Genomic DNA, 18,468 nt, shown 5'->3' on the forward strand with positions numbered 1-18,468 from the left:
CCCCTCTCTCCCTCTGTCTCCTCTCTCCCTCTGCCTGTACTTCTGCCTGCTCCCCAGCCTGTGCTCAGAGGCTCTCTGTGGCGCTGTTCCCTTCTTCTGGAACAATCCTGGCCCCACAGCCTTGGCAGCCCTGCCCTTTCTCCATCCTTCCCATGCTCCCAGCAAAACCAGAACCTCTTCTGGGGTCACTCCTCACCTGCCACATGTTCACTTTGTCTGTTCTTCCACTAGTGGGTCACCTGCCCAAACCTTCCTTTCGGTCCTCATTGCCACAAGGTCTAGACGCCACCTGTTCCTACATCCAGCCTTGTACGCTTCTGTCTGCCGTTCTCTGCTCAAAACTTCTCAGCTCTCTGCGGTCTCTCTCTGGCACTCCCTTGCTAACTCACCTTGTCCAACTGTGCCCTTCCTTGCTCCAAGAACAGGCCTCCCACATATCGCCTACTGGCCCTTGGTCAGTTTGGGTCTTCTGACTCTCCTGGCCCAGCAGCTGTGCCAGCTGGAGGTCTTTGGGGGCATGAATAGGAGCTTTTGGAGTCCTGTGTTAGAAAAAGAACAAGATCTCCTTGTGACTTTGGGCAAGTGACTTCTTTGAGCCTGTTCACCATTTTCAAGTAGACATGACAGTTCCTACCTGGCAGGAGTCCCCCCAGCCCCAAAAAGAGCAAGCAGCGTTCTTGAGAAGCTTGCGTGGCTCCGTCTTTGTAAAGTGCCTGGTCTGGTGCAGCCCAAGCTCCATCAATCAGCTGGGTTTTACCTCCTTGTGTTCACTCTGGCTTGGGGTCATGGTGATGTCTGTGCTCGAACATTTGGTTGATTTACCTTCCAAGCTAGAAGCTCTTTTAAGCCAGGGGCCAGGCACAGCCCTCTTTGTCACTCCAGCCCCTTGCCTGGCACATTTCTGGGCACGTTTCTGCTTTCAACGGAGTGTATGGTCCCATGGGGAATTGTGGAAATGGGCAAAGTGTGGATGGAGATGTCTTCTCGGAAGCCACACAGGCGTGGGGAGAGCTGCCAGCCCCACACCGAGAAGCCTGAGGCTGCCCCTGAATGGCACCCTGTCTCCTGTGCCCTCAGCAAAGCCAACCCAAGTCTGCCAGTGAGAAGTCGCAGCGCAGCAAGAAGGCCAAGGAGCTGAAGCCAAAGGTGAAGAAGCTCAAGTACCACCAGTACATCCCCCCGGACCAGAAGCAGGACAGGGGGGCACCCCCCATGGACTCATCCTACGCCAAGATCCTGCAGCAGCAGCAGCTCTTCCTCCAGCTGCAGATCCTCAACCAGCAGCAGCAGCAGCACCACAACTACCAGGCCATCCTGCCTGCCCCGCCAAAGTAGGCACCCACTCGCCACCACCTGCCCCTGCCCTTCCCGAGCCACCCTGAGCCAGGCAGGTACCAGATCTGGTGGAGGTGAACCCCACATCTTGAAGGACCCTCTGGTCTGGATGCTACAGAGTGGTCTGCAGGCAGGGCCACCCTAGCCTTTGCTAGGCCCTTGCCCCATGCCTATCTGTACCCAACCCTGCAGCCCAGGCTTGGGCTGCCACCTGCAGAGGCCACGGGTGATGCTGGATGGGTGCTCATTTCCACCTTTTCTTCTCAGGTCAGCAGGTGAGGCCCTGGGAAGCAGCGGGACCCCCCCAGTACGCAGCCTCCCCACTACCAGTAGCAGCTCCAGCTCAGGTGCCCCTGGGCCCTGTGGGCTGGCACGTCAGAACAGCACCTCACTGACTGGCAAGCCGGGAGCCCTGCCAGCCAACCTGGACGACATGAAGGTACACAGCCACTGGAAAACTTGAGCCACTGCCAGCCTGGCCCTTCCCACAGGGGCTGTCCGGGTGCTGGTTTTTAGGTAGGGAAGGCATCCAGCCTAGGACCCACCATCGTGGAAGGCAGCGCAAGGCTCCAGGCTCTGGTCCCCATCAGACAGGGGCACCTTGGACACAGCTCCGAGGCTGCCTGGAGGTGGTCATGGCGAGTGACACCAGCTTCCTCGTGGTGGGTCCTGTTGTTGGCAGCACAGCCGGCATCTGTCCAGGCAGTCGTGTGTCTCTTATCTTCCTCGACTTGTATGGTACATGCAGTGTGAGAAGTGGGGATAGGTGTCCCTTTGAGGATGGTCAAGCTGAGGCACTGGAGGAGAAGCTTGTCCACAGTCGCAGACCTGGTCAGTGTAGACCGGGCTGTCCAGTAGCAACCCTGCTCGCATTTTCCCCTTTGCTGGTGAATGCAGAGCTCAGGGTGCTATTCAGATGCAGTGTCTGCCTGGAAAGAGAGTGGCCTGTGATCAGGGTCACAGACTTGGCTTCCGTCCTAGGGCCTTGGAGAGGAGTGGGTCATGCCCAGTGCCTTGTGTGTTTTCTCTGCCCCATCAGAAGATTGACTGGACCAAGCTCTCCCTTGAGAACTTGTTCTCTGAACCAGGCTGGGCCCTACTTTCATGAGCTCAGTTTTCTCTTCTGCAAAATTCAGTCTGTTCCATTCAAGATTTATTGAGCCCAAGCACCATGTTGGGGGCTGGGGACAGCTGTGGGCACCATGTGCCAGCGCCCGCTGCCTGCATAGGTGGGGAGCATTTTAACCAGGTCCCTGCTAGAGTGAGAACAATGAAAGGGAGGATGCTGTTGGCTCAGGTGGTGGGGGGCATTGCGCCCTCCAGGGTGCTGGAGGATTAGAGTAGTTGATGCATCTGAAGTGCCCTTCTGCCTGGACCCAGTGCCCTGTGTCCAGCTGCCCCTGGCCTCCCTGACTGTTGACTGCCTTGCAGGTGGCAGAGCTGAAGCAGGAGCTGAAGTTGCGATCACTGCCCGTCTCAGGCACCAAAACTGAGCTGATTGAGCGCCTTCGAGCCTACCAAGACCAAATCGGCCCTGTCCCAGGAGCCCCCAAGGCCCCTGCCACCACCTCTATCCTGCACAAGGCTGGCGAGGTGGTGGTAGCCTTCCCGGCGGCCCGGCTGAGCACAGGGCCAGCTCTGGTGGCAGCAGGCCTGGCCCCAACTGAGGTGGTGGTGGCCACGGTGACCAGCAATGGAGTGGTGAAATTTGGCAGCACAGGCTCCACACCGCCTGTGTCTCCTACCCCCTCAGAGCGCTCACTGCTCAGCACCGGCGATGAAAACTCCACCCCCGGGGACACCTTTGGTGAGATGGTGACGTCTCCCCTGACGCAGCTCACTCTGCAGGCCTCGCCACTGCAGATCCTCGTGAAGGAGGAGGGCCCCCGGGCCGGGTCCTGTTGCCTGAGCCCTGGGGGGCGGGCAGAGCTAGAGGGGCGCGACAAGGACCAGATGCTGCAAGAGAAAGACAAGCAGATCGAGGAGCTGACGCGCATGCTCCGGCAGAAGCAGCAGCTGGTGGAGCGGCTCAGGCTGCAGCTGGAGCAGGAGAAGCGAGCCCAGCAGCCCGCCCCAACTCCTGTCCCCACCCCTGCCCCTCTCGGCATGCCAGTGAAGCAGGAGAACAGCTTCTCCAGCTGCCAACTGAGCCGACAGCCCTTGGGCCCTGCTCACCCATTCAGCCCCAGCCTGGCGGCCCCAACCACCAACCATGTAGACCCTTGTGCTGCGGCCCCGGGGCCCCCGTCCGTGGTGGTGAAGCAGGAAGCTGTGCAGCCTGAGCCCGAGCCGGTTCCCGCCCCCCAGCTGCTTCTGGGTCCTCAGGGCCCTGGCCTCATCAAGGGGGTTGCACCTCCCACCCTCATCACTGACTCCACAGGGACCCACCTTGTCCTCACCGTGACCAATAAGAATGCAGACAGCCCTGGCCTGTCCAGTGGAAGCCCCCAGCAGGTACCTGGGTATGGGAGGAACCGGGCAGGGCCCAGAGGAGGGTGGGAAGAGCGTCTCGCTGCAGCCCTCGTGGGCCAGGGGTCCCCTCGTGCTGGGCATTTTGTGTTTGCTTCGTTTAATCTTCGTTTCGACCCTCTGAAATGAGCGGTCGTTATCCCCATCTCACCACGGGGAGCAGTGAGACTTAGGAAAGTTAAGGCACCTGCCTGAAACCCCCTAGCCGTACGGCGGAACCGTTGGCGAGCTCTCCACCTCTCTGGCTGTTGAGACTAGAACATTTTTGCATCTCAGCAGAGGACTCCTGAGCAGCCCACACCAGGCTGGGCCTGCCTTAGTGCTGCTCTGTGGGGAGTGGCCAGTGAAGGTCAGAGGTAGCCTGCCCTGGGGAGAGGCTGTGGCGTCCTCTGGCCAGGATCCAGCTCAGGGTCCTCCCCTCAGAGAGGCCAGCTGTCCCCACCGAGGTGTCAGCAGCAGAAAGCTCCCCAGCAGACCTTCTCTCAGCCTAGGCCACAGGTGAGGCTGCCCTAAGGCTTTATGTAGCCTTGTGGTCCTGCAGAACTTGGGGGTGGAGGAGACAGTGACAGGAACAGGTACCTCAGGATAGGAGATGGGGGTCCCTGAGCAGACCCAAGCAGAGAAAGAAGCTGCAGAAATCTCAGGGAGTGACCAGCCCAGCCCAGAGACCTCTCCCAAACCTCAAGAGGCCAGGCACCTCCTGCAGGGTTGAGGGTCCCCCATCCTGTATTCCTTCTTACCTAGTGGCTTTCACGAAAGCTCCCTAAAAGCCAGTGCCCCCCATCTGCCCTCCTAGAGTGTGAGAGGCCCTGGCCTTATCCCCACCCCTCACCCCTACAAGGCAGGTCTGTACCCCCAGCCCCCTGGCCACTGGTCCTCTCCCTGTTCTCCTGTCCAGCCCTCATCCCAGCCTGGCTCTCCAGTGCCTGCCGCCTCTGCCCAGATGGACCTAGAGCACCCACTGCAGCCCGTCTTTGGGACCCCCACTTCTCTGCTGAAGAAGGAACCACCTGGCTATGAGGAAGCCATGAGCCAGCAGCCCAAACAGCAGGTGAGGAAGGCGGGCTGGGCCTGGCCATTGTGGGCGGCTGCCCTAGGCTGCTGGGCTGAGGTTCCTACAGCCCCAGCTGCAGGAAAAGGGGGCAGGTGAAGCCCAGCTTCAGGGTCAGAGAGGCCTTGGGGAGTGGGCCGTTGGGGGATGGGCACCAGGAGTCCGGGCATGCCCGTGGGTGCTGTGGATCTGGCTGCTTATTCTGGGTAGAGGGAGGGGCCTCATTCGTAGTTCAGGCTGGGAGCCCCCATTCAAGAGTTTCATCTTTTTTTTTTTTTTCCTTTGTCCCGCAGGAAAATGGTTCCTCAAGCCAGCAGATGGACGACCTGTTTGACATTCTCATTCAGAGCGGAGGTAACCCCAGATCCCCTGCTGCCTCCTGACAGCCTTCTCTGTTCATAGGTGTCTCTAGCCCTGGGTTGGTTTGTTTTTATTGAATGCTTCCATGCGTGACCGGTCTTGGGCAAGCACTGTGGATGCAGTGGTGGCTGTGAGCCCTCCTGTCTCCAGGGCCTGGATGAGAGGACCAGGGAAGGTGTCGTCCTTCATTCAGCAGGGAGCACTGCCCCAAGGCCCTCGCCTGCCAATGAACAGAAGAGACATTTGCCCTTGTGGAGCTCACAGTGCAGCCTGGGAGGTGGACAACAAGTAGAAGAAATAAGCAGATCATATGGAAGATCCGAGAGGAGCCTTAGGACAAAAACGGAGGGGAGGGAGAGGTCTGGGAGCCTGGTGGGGAAGGGCCGCGATGGCTCCTGTGAGCAGGAGCAGCTGTGTGCATCTGTGCGGCCTTGGGAGTGACTGGCCAGTTGGAGTGTAGTTGAGGAGAGGGAAAGAAGGGCTTTGTGGCCAGATCATGCGTGGCCTCCTGGGCATCAGGGCAGGGTGGCTTTGGCTCCATCGTGTGGGAAGCCATCGCACAGCCTTGGGTAGAGTGGCCTGGTCTGATGCAGGACCCAGGAACCTTCCAGCTGCTGTAGCGATAGCAGCCGCGCAAGGGCAGAAGCAGGGAGCCCCAGGTTGAGGGTGGTGGGAGAGCAGGGCTGTGGCCCAGCAGGCAGCAGTGGCAGGCGGAGGAACAGCTGGAGTCGGCCCCATTTGGAGAGAGCCAGGTTGGTGTGTTTATGGATGAGGTGTGGAGAGAGGGAAGGAACAGCCAAGGATGACTTCAAGGGCTGTGGCCTGAAGGGCCAGGGTGGAGCAGCCATTGATGGGGTGAGCTGAGGAGGGGGCACGTGTGGGACCACATTGTGCAGTCCCTGATGGGGTGTGTCATGAGTGGAGGGTTTACAGGGACAGTTGACATCGAGTGGCATTTGTAAGAGAGGTCTGGGCTGCATGTAGGAGTTGGGGTGTTGTCGCATCTAGATTGGCAGTTGGAGCTGGGAGGCTGCCCAGGGCGTGAGGTGGGGGAGCAGAGGTCGGGGCTGAGCCCAGCCTTAGGGGTCGGGAGGACAAGCAGTGGCAGGGTGTGGTGTCCTGGAAGCCAGCTGTGGCCAAGGGAGCTGAGGACCGAGGCCTGGACACGGAAGCAGGTGTCATGGGCACAACAGGAAGTCCGTGAGAGGCCTGAGAGCAGGGTTGGGGGTGGCCATGGAGAGCTCTCTGGGAGGTTCCTCTGCAGAGGGGAGGAAGAGGGTAGGGCAGATGCTGGGTGGGAGACAGCGTGCATCTGTGTGAGGGACCCAGCTGGGAGTGGAAGATCCCAGAGGACCCCGAGATGGCCCTGGGAAGGAGCTCACTGGCAGCAGCAGGCAAGAAGGCTGGGCGTGTGGTGCCGACCCTGGGCGGCGAGCGCGGACTTCTCTCTACGTGTCTCAGTGGCTTCTGGGGGAGGAGGAGTGGCTGAGGGGTACAGGCAAAGCGGGAGCTCAGCCTGGAACCACAGCTCTACCGCAGAGTGGATTTGATGTTGTGTGAATTTTATTTCAATTTAAGACGAGCTCAGTCACTGGTGTTCCTGTGAGGTCAGCAATTCTCAAGCCTTAGGGAGAATCCCCAGGTCCCTGGGGCCTGAGGCGCATCTCTCACCAGTGTAGGTGGTACTGAGGCAGCAGGTATGGGACCTGCTTTGGGGATGACTGGGCTGGGTGCTCAGGAAAGAGGCCTTGGTATGAGCTTCAGGAGTTTCCAAGGGAAGGTGATGCTACCCCAGAGATTGTTCAAGAAGGAAAAGGGAACAGGCTTTGAACTCTAACTTCTAAGAGATGGCAGAGAAAGGGAGAATGGTGGGTGTGGGTGCCGCCTGCCCCCAAAGGGACACTGAGAAGTGGCCCAAGAGGTGGCAGTGATGCCAGAAGCAGGTGTTTGAGGAGAGAGGTCTGGGCAGGTGGTGGCAGCTGGAGGTGAGCGACCTCCTTGCCTGTGAGAGCAGCTGCAGGGCAAAGAATGCATTCTGCTGGGACAGGAGAGGCTGGAACCCACAGGGTTGGGGAGCAGGCCTGGTTTTTGCGTAATTCTTTTTTTAAGTTGTAGTGAAATAATAAAATTTGCCATTCTAACCATTTTTTAAATGTACAATTCAGAGGTATTAGGTCCATTCAGTGTTGTACAGCTATCACCCCATCTACTCTAGAGCTTTTTTTTTTTTTTTGAGACGGAGTCTCGCTCTGTCACCCAGCCTGGAGTCCAGTGGCGCGACCTTGGTTCACTGCAAGCTCCGCCTCCCGGGTTTACGCCATTCTCCTGCCTCAGCCTTCTTTCTGCTCACTGCTCGGGCCTCGTGATCCGGCCGTCTCGGCCTCCCAAAGTGCTGGGATTACAGGCTTGAGCCACCGCGCCTGGCCAACTCTAGAACTTCTATATCACCCCATAGGGAAACTACCCATTAGACAGTAACTCCCCATTCTCCCCAACTGCAGCCCTTGGCAGCCCCCATCCCACTTTCTCTATGAATTTGCCTATTGTAGGGACCTCGCAGAAGTGGAATCAGTTTGTCCTCCTGTGTCTGGTGTATTTCACTCAGCATAATGTCCTCAAGGTCCATCTGTGTTGCAGCATGTGTCAGAATTTCACTCTTTTTAAAGGCTGAGTCGTACCCCTGGTGTGGATACACCACATTTTCTTCATCCATTCATCTGTGGCCGGACACTTGGGTGGTTTCCACCCTTTGGATGTTGTGAATGTGGGTGTGCAAGTGTCTGTCTTGAGTCCCTGCTTTCAGTTCTGGGCATAACCTAGGGCTAGAATTGCCGGATCATGTGGTAGTCTGACTCTGTTGCCCAGGTTGGAGTGCAGTAGCGCGATCTTGACTCACTGAAACCTCTGCCTCTCGGATTCAAGCAATTCTCCTGCCTCAGCCTCTCGAGTAGCTGGCACCCACCTCCACACCCGGCCAATTTTTTTGTATTTTTTAGTAGATGCGGGGTTTCACTATGTTGCCCAGGCTGGTTTTGAACTCCTGAGCTCAGGCAGTGTACCCGCCTCGGCCTCCCAAAGTGATAGGGTTACAGGCGGGAGCCACCACACCCAGCCTCGTATGGTAACTTCTGTATTTAACTTTTTGAGGAATCACTAAACTGTTTCTACTGCAGCTGTAACATTTTACATTCACACTAGCAACACACAAGGGTTCCAGTTTCTTCACCTCCTTACCAGCACTCCTTTTCATTTTTTTGATAAAAGCCACCCTAATGGGTGTGAAGTGGTACCTTAGTTTGCATTTCTGTAATTTAGTGATGTGGAGCACCTTTTCATGTGCTGCCTGACCATTCGTGTATCCTCTATTGGAGAATGGCTGAGTCCTTTGCACATTTTAAAAAATTTTTTAAAACTTGTGGTAAATTGACCGGGCGCAGTGGCTCACACCTGTAGTCCCAGCACTTTGGGAGGCTGAGGCAGGTGGATCACAATGTCAGGAGATGGAGACCATGCTGGCTAACATAGTGAAACCCCGTCCCTACTAAAAAATACAAAAAAATTAGCCAGGCGTAGTGGCAGGCGCCTGTAGTCCCAGCTACTCGGGAGGCTGAGGCAGGAGAATGGCGTCAACCCGGGAGGTGGAGCTTGCAGTGAGTTGAGATCACGCCACTGTACTCCAGACTGGGCAACAGAGCGAGACTCTGTCTGGAAAAAAAAAAAAAAAAAAATTGTGGTAAATAATGCTTGTAATCCCAGCACCTTGGGAGGCCAAGGCAGGTGGATCATGAGGTCAGGAGTTCGAGACCAGCCTGACCAACATGGTGAAACCCCATCTATACTAAAAATACAAAAATATTAGCCGGACGTGGTGGCACGTGCCTGTAATCTCAGGAGGCTGAGGCAGGAGAATTGCTTGAAACCAGGAGGTGGAGGTTACAGTGGGCCAAGATTGCCCCACTGCACTATAGCCTGGGCAACGGTGAGACTCAGTCTCCAAAAAAAAAAAAAAGTGGTAAAATACACCTAAAATTTACTTTTTTTGTTGTTGTTTTTTGGTAAAGACGGGGTCTTGCATTGTTGCCTAGGCTGAGCTCAAACTTCTGGCTTGAAGCCAATCCTCCTGTCCCGGCCTCCCAAAGTGCTGGCATGACAGGTGTGACATTTTACTGTTGTGAATGATGCTCTTCTCAACACCTGTGTACAAACATCTGCGACTCTGCCTCCAATTCTTTTGGGTATATGCCCTGCAGTGGAATTGCTAGATCATATGGTAATTCTTTTTTTTTTTTGGAGATGGAGTTTTGCTTTTGTTGCCCAGGCTGGAGTGCAGTGGCACGATCTCGGCCCACTGCAACCTCTGCCTTCCAGTTTCAAGCGATTCTCCTGTGTTAGCCTCCTGAGTAGCTGGGATTACAGGCGCCTGCCACCACACTTGGCTAGTTTTTGTATTTTTAGTAGAGATGGGGTGTCACCATGTTGGCCAGGCTGGTGTCGAACTCCCGACCTTGTGATCTGCCCACCTCAGCCTCCCAAAGTGCTGGGATTACAGGCGTGAGCCACCACACCTGGCCAGTAATTCTATTTTTAAATGTTGGCGGAACCTCCATGCTATTTTGCATAGCAGCTGCACCATTTTGCATTTCTATCACAGGGCACAAGGGCTCCAGTTTCTCTGTATCCTCACCGGCACTGTCTTTAAAAATTTAATTTTACAGTAGCCACTCCAGTGGGTTTGAGATGTGTCTCACTGTGTGGTCTCCCTCATGACTAGTGATACTGAGCTCTTTTTCATGTGCTGCTGGCCATTTGTCTATAATTGGAGAAATGTCTGTTCAAATCCTTTACCCATTCTTGAGTCAAGTTTGGTTTTTTTGTTGTTGAGTTTTAGAAGTTCTCTGTGTATTCTGGATATCACTTCTTTATCAAATACATGATTTACAAATATTAAGAGTTTTATAGTTTTAGTTCTTACATTTAAGTCTTTGATCCATTTTATTTTTGTAAATTGTGTGAGGTTAGGGTCCACCTTCCTTCTTTCGCATGTAGATATACAGGCTTGGTTTCTGATATCCACTTACTGTCTTGATTGGCAGAAATTTCAGCAGATTTCAAGGAGCCGCCGTCCCTGCCAGGGAAGGAGAAGCCATCCCCGAAGACAGCCTGTGGGTCCCCCCTGGCAGCACAGCCATCACCCTCTGCTGAGCTCCCCCAGGCTGCCCCACCTCCGCCGGGCTCACCCTCCCTCCCTGGGCGCCTGGAGGACTTCCTGGAGAGCAGCACGGGGCTGCCCCTGCTGACCAGTGGGCATGAGGGGCCAGAGCCCCTTTCCCTCATTGATGACCTCCATAGCCAGATGCTGAGCAGCACTGCCATCCTGGACCACCCCCCGTCACCCATGGACACCTCGGAATTGCACTTTGCTCCTGAGCCCAGCAGCACCATGGGCCTGGACCTGGCTGATGGCCACCTGGACAGCATGGACTGGCTGGAGCTGTCGTCAGGTGGTCCTGTGCTGAGCCTGGCCCCGCTCAGCACCACAGCCCCCAGCCTCTTCTCCACAGACTTCCTTGATGGCCATGATTTGCAGCTGCACTGGGATTCCTGCTTGTAGCTCTCTGGCTTGAGACTGGGGTGGGGACGGGGCTGGGAGCCAGGGCACTCCGGTGCGTGGCGCTCCGGTGCGTGGCTCTCCTGCGTGATTCGGCCTCTCCACATGGTTGTGAGTCTTGACAATCACAGCCCCTGCTTTTTCCCTTCCCTGGGAGGCCAGAACAGAGAAGCCCCTACTCCTGGTTCGGGCCCACCCAGGGCAGAGGAGAGCAGCTGTCAAGAAGCAGCCCTGGCTCTCACGCTGGGGTTTTGGATACCCAGTCAGGCCAGGGCCATTTCAGCTTGACCTCCTTTTTTGAGGTCAGGGGCACTGTCTGGCTACAATTTGGCTAAGGTAGGTGAAGCCCAGCCAAAGCCCAGCCAGCAGGCTTCTCCTCTGACCCAGGGCTGAGACATGTCTGTCAGGGGGTGAATCTCCTTTTTGCTCCCTGCTTTGCTGTGAAGGGATAAATTAGCCTGGGCCTCTACCCCCTAGTCCCCATGTCTGCCAACCCCAGGGCTTCCTGGGATGGGGCTCCCTGCCATTTTAGTGTCTTGGTGTAGTGTAACCATTTAGTGGTTGGTGGCAACAATTTTCTGTACAGGTGTATATACCTCTATATTATATATCGACATACATATAGACATATATTTTTGGGGGGGGGGAACAGGAGATGGGTGCAACTCCCTCCCATCCTGCTCTCACAGAAGGGCCTGGAAGGCCATGGCTCCTAGGGACTGGATGCAAGATTACCCTTGAGCTGTGTGCCACCGTCTGGTGCCCAGTCTGGCATGCAGCTACCCAGGCCCACCCATCACGTGTGATTGACATGTAGACACCCTGCCACGGCCTGTGCCCCACCTGCCCTGCTTCCTGGTTCCTTATCAGTGCCACGAGGGCAGAGGTGCTACCTGGCCTTCCTGCCAGGAGCTCTCCACCCACTCACATTCCGTCCCTGCCGCCTCACTGCAGCCAGTGTGACCCTAGGACCGGAGGGAATTGGGCCCAGCTTCACCCTGCTGTGGGGCTGAGAGATGGCCATGAGGTTGTGGCTGTCTCCTGCTCTGGGGCCACTGGCTTCACACTCTGGCCTGACTCATAGGGGAGTAGGGGTGGAGTCACCAAAACCAGTGCTGGGACAAAGATGGGGAAGGTGTGTGAACTTTTTAAAATAAAAACAAAAACACAGGCCTGTTAGTGCATCTTAATCCATGGAAGGGGTGGGTGGCATAGGTGGGGGTCCTGGGCCTGTTGTGTCCCAGCATCTGAGGGGCCAGGCAGTGCCTTCTAGACCAGTCAAGGAAGGGCAGAGCCTTGGACATGAAGACAGCTCTGCAGCCCTGGCTGTACAGAAGACAGGAGGTACGTTCTCAAAGACAGTTTATTTATAAACCAAGGAGGACAGGAGCCTATTAGTCACCCCCATCCCCTTCCCTCTTCCTGAGCAAAGACTGGCACAGACATGGCTCCCCACCGCCTCACAAGGCTTTTGGTACAAACTGGTTTGGCCCAGAGCATCTCTAAGGACCCTGGTAGGGCAGGGCACCCTCTGCTGCCATCACCTGGGATGTGCTGGGGAACCTGGAGTGGGGCAGCCTGATATCCCGGGGCCCCGGCCAGGGCTCTGGAGCTGCTCTTCCCTGGGCTCTGCAGCTTGGGGTCCTGGGCCACCTCAGACCCAGGCCCAAGGCTGGGCTGGGGAGGAGGGGTCACCCATCCACATCCCAGCTGAAGAGATGGTGCTTCACCAGCATGTCCCGGACGCCCTCCTTCAGGGGCTGCTGCGCCTGCAAACAGGGCAGCCCCTCACCTCACAGGCCTTGGGCGTGGCTGGGGTGGTTCCTAACCACTGACACCAGCACTCTGTGTCCCCACCTCAGCCACCCTGTGAACGGTTTGGGCAGCTCCATCAGCACAGGCCTTACAAGGCCCACACCACCCACCTCTCTCTTGGCAGGGAGTTCCCAGTCCTGGGAGAGGCTGAAGGCAAAGCAGCAGAGGACTCTAGAGGTGAGGAGGGTGTTGGTGACGCTCTTGTCACCCCCAGCCAGCCCTTCCTGACCCACCGCCATTCCCCGAACCCAGCAAGGTCCTCACCGGAGCTCACACTTGATCTGGACCCAGCCCGGGCTGCGCAGGAAGGACCAGGGCTGGTACCACTTCTCCACGGTGGGCAGGCTGGAGCAGAGCACCTCCAGCCACAGGTGCAGCACCTGCTCACTGGGGACACGGCCAGGAGTGGGGAGCAGGGGCGGCTCCAGGCCCTTCTGGCTGCAGCCATGGTAGAGGCCTCCAGCCTGTCCCTCAGCAGCTCCCAGACCACCCTCTTCAGGGAAGGACCTGAGCCCCTGAGGTTCTTTGTCCTTTAGGGTCCCCTGTAAGGACCCTCCTGATGCTGGGCTGGGTCCCCCCTACTCCAGCGTTCTCCTCCAACCCCTTTTCCACACTCACTTGAGCCCCACGCAGATCAGTGAGCGGAGCTTCACGTCCATTTGTGCGTGCACTGCATCATGGCTCACGTTCACGGACTGCACAGCCTGGGGACAGCACCATCCGCTGTCACTCAGGCTCCCCCACGGGCTAACCTCGAGAGGTCTATAGGGTCTGCCAGAGGAGGCCCCTTACCCGGTAGAGCAGCTCCTCTGGGGTCAGGACCTTGCCATCTTCGTCCAACCTGAGGGGGCACCAAAGCTCCTGGGGTGCCGGGGCTGGGTCAAACCCCGCCCTCCCACTGCAGGCGACTCCACCAGAGGAACCCAGGCCCAGTTACCTGAAGGTCTTACAGAGCACCAGGCGGGAATACACGGAGGCAAAATCTCTCTCGACCTCCCGGCCTGCAGCCTGTGGGAACAGCACACGGTGTGAGTGTAGGGACAGGAAGATGCTGGTTCAAAGCCCTTGGGGCCAACTGGGCACCTGTTACTGCCCTGCCAGCTCTTCCCATCCTCTCCGTGGGGCCCAGGGACAGGAAGGGCCTAAGATGGGTACTGGGGGGCACAGCAGGGCTGGTGCAGGGTGGGAGACATGGGCCAGCCACTGACTTACCTCCTCTATAAACAGCCAGGGGTGGCAGGCGCCCCCAAGCAGGGATGGCTTCTTCAGTCCATGTTCGAACAGGGCCTTAAGGGCCGGGCAGAGAGTCCCTCGCACGAGGTCTGTGACCCCCTCCGTCACTGAGTCGTCCCCCGCGATGGAATACTGATGGGAGGGATGGGTCTGAGAAAGCCCTGCCTGACACCTGCAGCCAGTTGCCCTCCTCTGTCCTCTCTGCCATGCTACAGGCCAGGACTCACTGGGGACACAGGCCCTGGCTAGGAGGATGCCAGCCGTGCCTAGCCCGCCCACCCCCTCACCTCTTTGCTGCGCTCATCCAGGACTTCCACAAACTTGGCTGGAAACCAGCCTGTGGGAAAAATAGCCCTGTGAGGAGCAGCCACAGCTCAGGCGGTCAGGGGGAAGCTGGCCCAGGTGCTTCAGGGACCTCAAGCCAGGCAGGGGTAGAGAGAACGGCCTGGCAGCGGCCAGGGTCACTGAAGTCTTCTGTGCCCACCCCCTCCTCCCTCTCCCAGCTCAAGAGCAGACCAAGGCCCCCACCTCGCAGGCCGTTGAGCTCCCCCACCCAGCAGTGCTCGTCCTTCTGAGACACGATCTGCACAGGAGGAAAAACAGTAGGAACCAAAGCTGGGTGCCTGGGGCCAGCGCCGCCTGCACCCCCGATATGACTGCTCAGCAGCTAGGCCAGGCCAAGACCCCTACATCTTCACAAGAGCAGTTCTTGGCAGGGAAAGGGGTTGGAGGGAGGCTGGGGAACCCGCCCCAGCCTGAGGACCTGTATAGTCCAGCGCCCCCACGCACTGTGATGATGTCGTTCTTGCGGAAGCCCAGCTCGTCGTCGTCGTGCCGCTCGAAGTCCAGCAGGGCCTTGGCTCGGCGCCGGTGGCCGCGTGAACATGCCACGTAGTTCTCGTGGTCCCGCTGGTGGCTCTCCATGCTGTAGTCTGGAGTCAGCTCCTGCCACAGTGAACACAGGCCCACCAAGGGGGTTGGAGGAGTTAGGGCCATGTTTGGTACCAGCCCGGGGAGCTGGCCACTCACCACGCTGCAGTTTTTGGGGTCTGCGCACTGGAAGTGACGCGCCACGCGCAGGATGGCTTCCCGGAGGTCAGCCACCAGTTCCGTCTGCTTGATGTTCTTGGCCTTGAGTGCCTCCAGGTCATCCTCCCCTAGGAGGCCCAGAGAGCAATGGTGACCACGGCTCACTCCAGGCCCCCGAGGAAGCTCCACATCCACGTGAGCGTGAGGACAGACTGTCCCATGCCCACACTGCCTGGCACCCGCAGAGCTCTCACCGAAGAGCAGAGCAGTGATGGTGGACTTCCTCCGCTGGGTCCTGCGGCGAACAACCTGCACCATGAGGAGGGGGTCAGGGCGGTCCTGGCCCCCGGAAGAGAACCCACCAGCCCTTGGCTTATGCTCTCTCATCTAAAATGGCCTCTGATGCCGGCTCTGAGAGTTGAAAACAGATAATCAGTTCAGAGCTGGGTCTGCCTTCCTCCCAAACTGTGCCAGGGTCAGAACCTGAGACGCATGAAGCCCAAGGTGCCCTGGGTCACCCCACAGCTGTGGTCTGACTGGGCCAGGCTGGGGTGCAGAGCAGGAAGGGCTGGTTTGTTTCCCATAGCCCCCGCACTTGCTCTGAACTTCAAGGTGACCCGTTCCCCACATGCTGTGGGCCAAGTCAGGGCCCCCCATCCTGGGTCACCTGAGAGAGGTTGGTGAGGGTGCCGGTCCCCAGGAGCTGACCCTGGTCTGCAATGAGATAGGCCAGGTGCTTGCGGCGCTGAGTCTCCACAGCCACGTCGGTGAGGGAGCCGGCCAGCCGCATGGCCACCCCCAGAAGCAGCTCTGCGTCCTCCATCTGCGACGGGATATCCGATAGCGTGTTGAAGATGGAGGCTGAGTTCTCTGACTGGATCAGCTCTTCTTCCTGGGCCATGTCAGACCAGGATGCAGGCAGAAGGTTGTTACTGCAGGAACCTGGCACTGAGCTGACCCCAACCCCCATCCTCAGGGACCCGTTTGCCTTGGCACGGTTGTCAGGGGCCGGGGGACTGGTCTTGCCTGGCCCAGGGAGGTCTCTCACTCCCTGCCCCCCATCTCGGGCTCCTACTCCTCAGCCTGAAGTGGGGCCCTGGAGCACCTTGAGGTGCAGCATGCCCAGCGTGAGCTGGAACAGCACCCGGGAGCCCTCATAGAAAAACAGGTCCCAGATGCGCAGAAGCAGCTTGATGTCCACCACGCTGGCGAAGGCCGTGAGGAACCAGTGCAGTGTGATCAGGGACAGCTCTGTAAACACAGGAGCCGAAGCTGCTGGGGAGGAGGTGGAGGAAACCTCCATCCCCAGAACTGGAGGGAGGTCCTCCCTGCCCGAGAACAAAAGAGCGACAAAGACCAGAGTTGGGGGCTATGCCCCATCCCCCCTTGGCCATCCGCCTGAGGCCTCCAAGCTGCAGAATGGGAGCCACTGGCTCAGAGGCCCCTTACCGATGTCATGCTCCTGGAGCAGCTTGTCCAGGCGAGGCAGGTACTGGACAATGAGGTGGCGCAGGACCCGCTGGTCAGTCTGGACGCCCAGCAGGGTGGTGCTGAAGTAGGAGGCGGGGAGCAGGTCCTCGATGATGGCGCACATCATCCAGAAGGTGTCCTCCTCCTCCAGGAACAGCAGGAGGCAGGCAGCCACCTGGCCAGGGCATGGGGATAAGGGCCCTCTACCCAGGTCTTTGTGCACATTAGAAAAGGTGCCCCTACCCTAGGGAGACCATTTAGCAAAAGCCTCTTGGGGGGCACGCATGCTGGAACACAGGCCTCCCCCGGCTGCTTTCCTTGGCCGGCCTCAGTTTCACACCTTTTGGGGGGCCCCTCTGCTTGAATAACGTGCAGCTGCCCTGATCTCCTTGGGGACTCCCCTGTCCCCCCACCTCCCCTCCTGCTGCCCCAGAGCGGGAGACCATTCCTTGTTAGGGGTCCTGGAGGAGGCCCTGGGGCTGTCACTGCCCTTGCCGGGGCTGTGCTCACCATACCAGTGCCCTGGCAGTAGCCGATCTCTGGGTAGAGCCAGGCCAGGGCCCGGAGCACCCTGCGCAGGCGGGGCACCCCGATGCTGCCCATGCTGGCGAAGCAGGCGTTGCTGGGCATGGTGCGCAGCAGGTCCTTCTCAATCTGTCCGGCAGCCATTGGCACCCACAACAATAAGACCTTGTGACACCCTGGGAGGGAGGCAGACCCCAGGCGGGCTTCTCCCCCAGGAATGGGGATTCCTTGTGTTCCTGGTCAAGGTCACCCTCCTCCCTTCAGGGTCAGCTCCCAGCCAGTGTGGAGCTGGGACATCAAATCCACCTGGGAAGCTTCATGCCAGACAGAGTGAATGAGAACGTGTGGCCCAAGGCCTGGAGTCTATATTTAGTTTCCATCTGTTCCTAAAGTGGACCCGGGCTTGGGAACCCCATCTCCAAACACCAATGGCCTTTTGGACAATTCTTTCTGTGGCCTACAGAGGACCCAGGAAGAAGCATGTATCCTCTCCCCCACCCCCCAACAAGGGCACACTCCCAGAGCCCCAGGCAGCCTCCCTCTCTCCTGCCAGCCTCACCTGCTTGGCAGCAAGGGTCTCATCATTGGAGCTGTTCTTCACAATCTCGCGGTAGGACAGCTCGGAGTTCCTCTTCTTCTGCAGGGCCCCAGAGAGCCGCATCCATAGCTGAGGGAAGGGAGTCGCAAGGGCACTCAGTCTTTCTCATGACACCTAATCATGGGGCCAAGACCCTCTCAAAACCCTGTGGGTCCCTGTGGCCACTTTACCTGTGGCCTCATGCCATGTGGGATGCCGGCCAGCACCAGGGAACGGAGCTTCTCAGAGCGGGGCAGAGAGACTGCAATCTTGTCCCAGGTGAGATCCCCCACGTCGTGGTTATGGGTGAACTCCAGGTGGGCCTGCCACCGCAGCCTCTGTGGAGCATCCTCCAGCAGCGGGGAGCTCGCCAGCAGACTAGAGCCAGGCTCACCACCTTCTGCCAAGAGACAGCCGAGGGACGCCGCAGTGAGCAGAGGAGGAAGAAAAAAGCATTCTCTACTACGTGTTCTGCAAGCAGCCAGGCCTCTGTCTTCAGGAGGGTCTCAGCTTCATGGCTCTAGGCCAGCGCTCTCCCGCCACATCCAGATTCCCACAGCTAATGGCTTTCTGACAGCTCCAGGTGATCATCTAACCTGCACCTATGATGAGCAAAGCTCTTCACTGTCTCCTCAAAGCCACTCCTACCACAGTACTACCCAGATCCAGAAATGACACCTCCATTCTCCCGATGCTCAGCCTAAACCTTGGAGTCACCTCTGGCTCCTCCCTCGCCCAGACTCCACACTCAGTCCTTTAGCAAACCCACGGCCCTTGTCCAAGCCATCGTCCTTCATCCAGATTGCTGCACTGGCCCTCCCACTGACCTCCCTGTTGCTACCCTCACCTCCCAAAGGCCGTTCTCCTCAGCAGCCACAGCAACCCTTCCAAAATGCAAGTCAGATCATGTCACACTGCTCAGAGCTGAGACTCAAAGGCAAGGGCTTTCCAGGGCTCCCTCAGCTGCTTCCTCTGGGCCATGCCCACTCTGTCCTC

General features: G+C 58.0%; 2 protein-coding genes across 5 annotated transcripts in view; one reads left to right on the forward strand and one right to left on the reverse strand.

The window, feature by feature from the left end:
• The window catches only part of MKL1 (megakaryoblastic leukemia (translocation) 1), a 188,867-nt gene extending 176,872 nt beyond the window's left edge, over positions 1 to 11,995 (forward strand). For 2 of the 3 annotated variants that reach the window (XM_011978805.1, XM_011978807.1), the window contains 6 exons: positions 1,078 to 1,331; positions 1,603 to 1,774; positions 2,767 to 3,789; positions 4,703 to 4,855; positions 5,149 to 5,209; positions 10,309 to 11,995. In XM_011978805.1, the coding sequence (XP_011834195.1) occupies positions 1,078 to 1,331; positions 1,603 to 1,774; positions 2,767 to 3,789; positions 4,703 to 4,855; positions 5,149 to 5,209; positions 10,309 to 10,826 (2,181 nt within the window). In that variant the 3' untranslated portion in view covers positions 10,827 to 11,995. The remainder of the gene's footprint in view (positions 1 to 1,077; positions 1,332 to 1,602; positions 1,775 to 2,766; positions 3,790 to 4,702; positions 4,856 to 5,148; positions 5,210 to 10,308) is intronic. The other variant, XM_011978806.1, reaches the window with a different exon arrangement.
• The window catches only part of SGSM3 (small G protein signaling modulator 3), a 42,594-nt gene continuing 36,119 nt past the window's right edge, over positions 11,994 to 18,468 (reverse strand). Inside the window, exons 5-22 of one of the 2 annotated variants that reach the window (XM_011978803.1) lie at positions 17,664 to 17,872; positions 17,455 to 17,562; positions 16,881 to 17,024; positions 16,350 to 16,545; positions 16,006 to 16,151; positions 15,568 to 15,792; positions 15,155 to 15,209; positions 14,901 to 15,028; positions 14,661 to 14,816; positions 14,400 to 14,454; positions 14,159 to 14,208; positions 13,851 to 14,003; positions 13,576 to 13,646; positions 13,431 to 13,479; positions 13,257 to 13,342; positions 12,903 to 13,025; positions 12,749 to 12,809; positions 11,994 to 12,592 (exon numbers count right to left, since the gene is read on the reverse strand). In XM_011978803.1, coding sequence (XP_011834193.1) covers positions 12,515 to 12,592; positions 12,749 to 12,809; positions 12,903 to 13,025; positions 13,257 to 13,342; positions 13,431 to 13,479; positions 13,576 to 13,646; positions 13,851 to 14,003; positions 14,159 to 14,208; positions 14,400 to 14,454; positions 14,661 to 14,816; positions 14,901 to 15,028; positions 15,155 to 15,209; positions 15,568 to 15,792; positions 16,006 to 16,151; positions 16,350 to 16,545; positions 16,881 to 17,024; positions 17,455 to 17,562; positions 17,664 to 17,872 — 2,093 coding nt within the window. In that variant the 3' untranslated portion in view covers positions 11,994 to 12,514. The remainder of the gene's footprint in view (positions 12,593 to 12,748; positions 12,810 to 12,902; positions 13,026 to 13,256; positions 13,343 to 13,430; positions 13,480 to 13,575; positions 13,647 to 13,850; positions 14,004 to 14,158; positions 14,209 to 14,399; positions 14,455 to 14,660; positions 14,817 to 14,900; positions 15,029 to 15,154; positions 15,210 to 15,567; positions 15,793 to 16,005; positions 16,152 to 16,349; positions 16,546 to 16,880; positions 17,025 to 17,454; positions 17,563 to 17,663; positions 17,873 to 18,468) is intronic. The other variant, XM_011978804.1, reaches the window with a different exon arrangement.

This window comes from Mandrillus leucophaeus, unplaced genomic scaffold (assembly GCF_000951045.1).
Source record: "Mandrillus leucophaeus isolate KB7577 unplaced genomic scaffold, Mleu.le_1.0 Scaffold2, whole genome shotgun sequence".
Taxonomy (NCBI): domain Eukaryota; kingdom Metazoa; phylum Chordata; class Mammalia; order Primates; family Cercopithecidae; genus Mandrillus; species Mandrillus leucophaeus.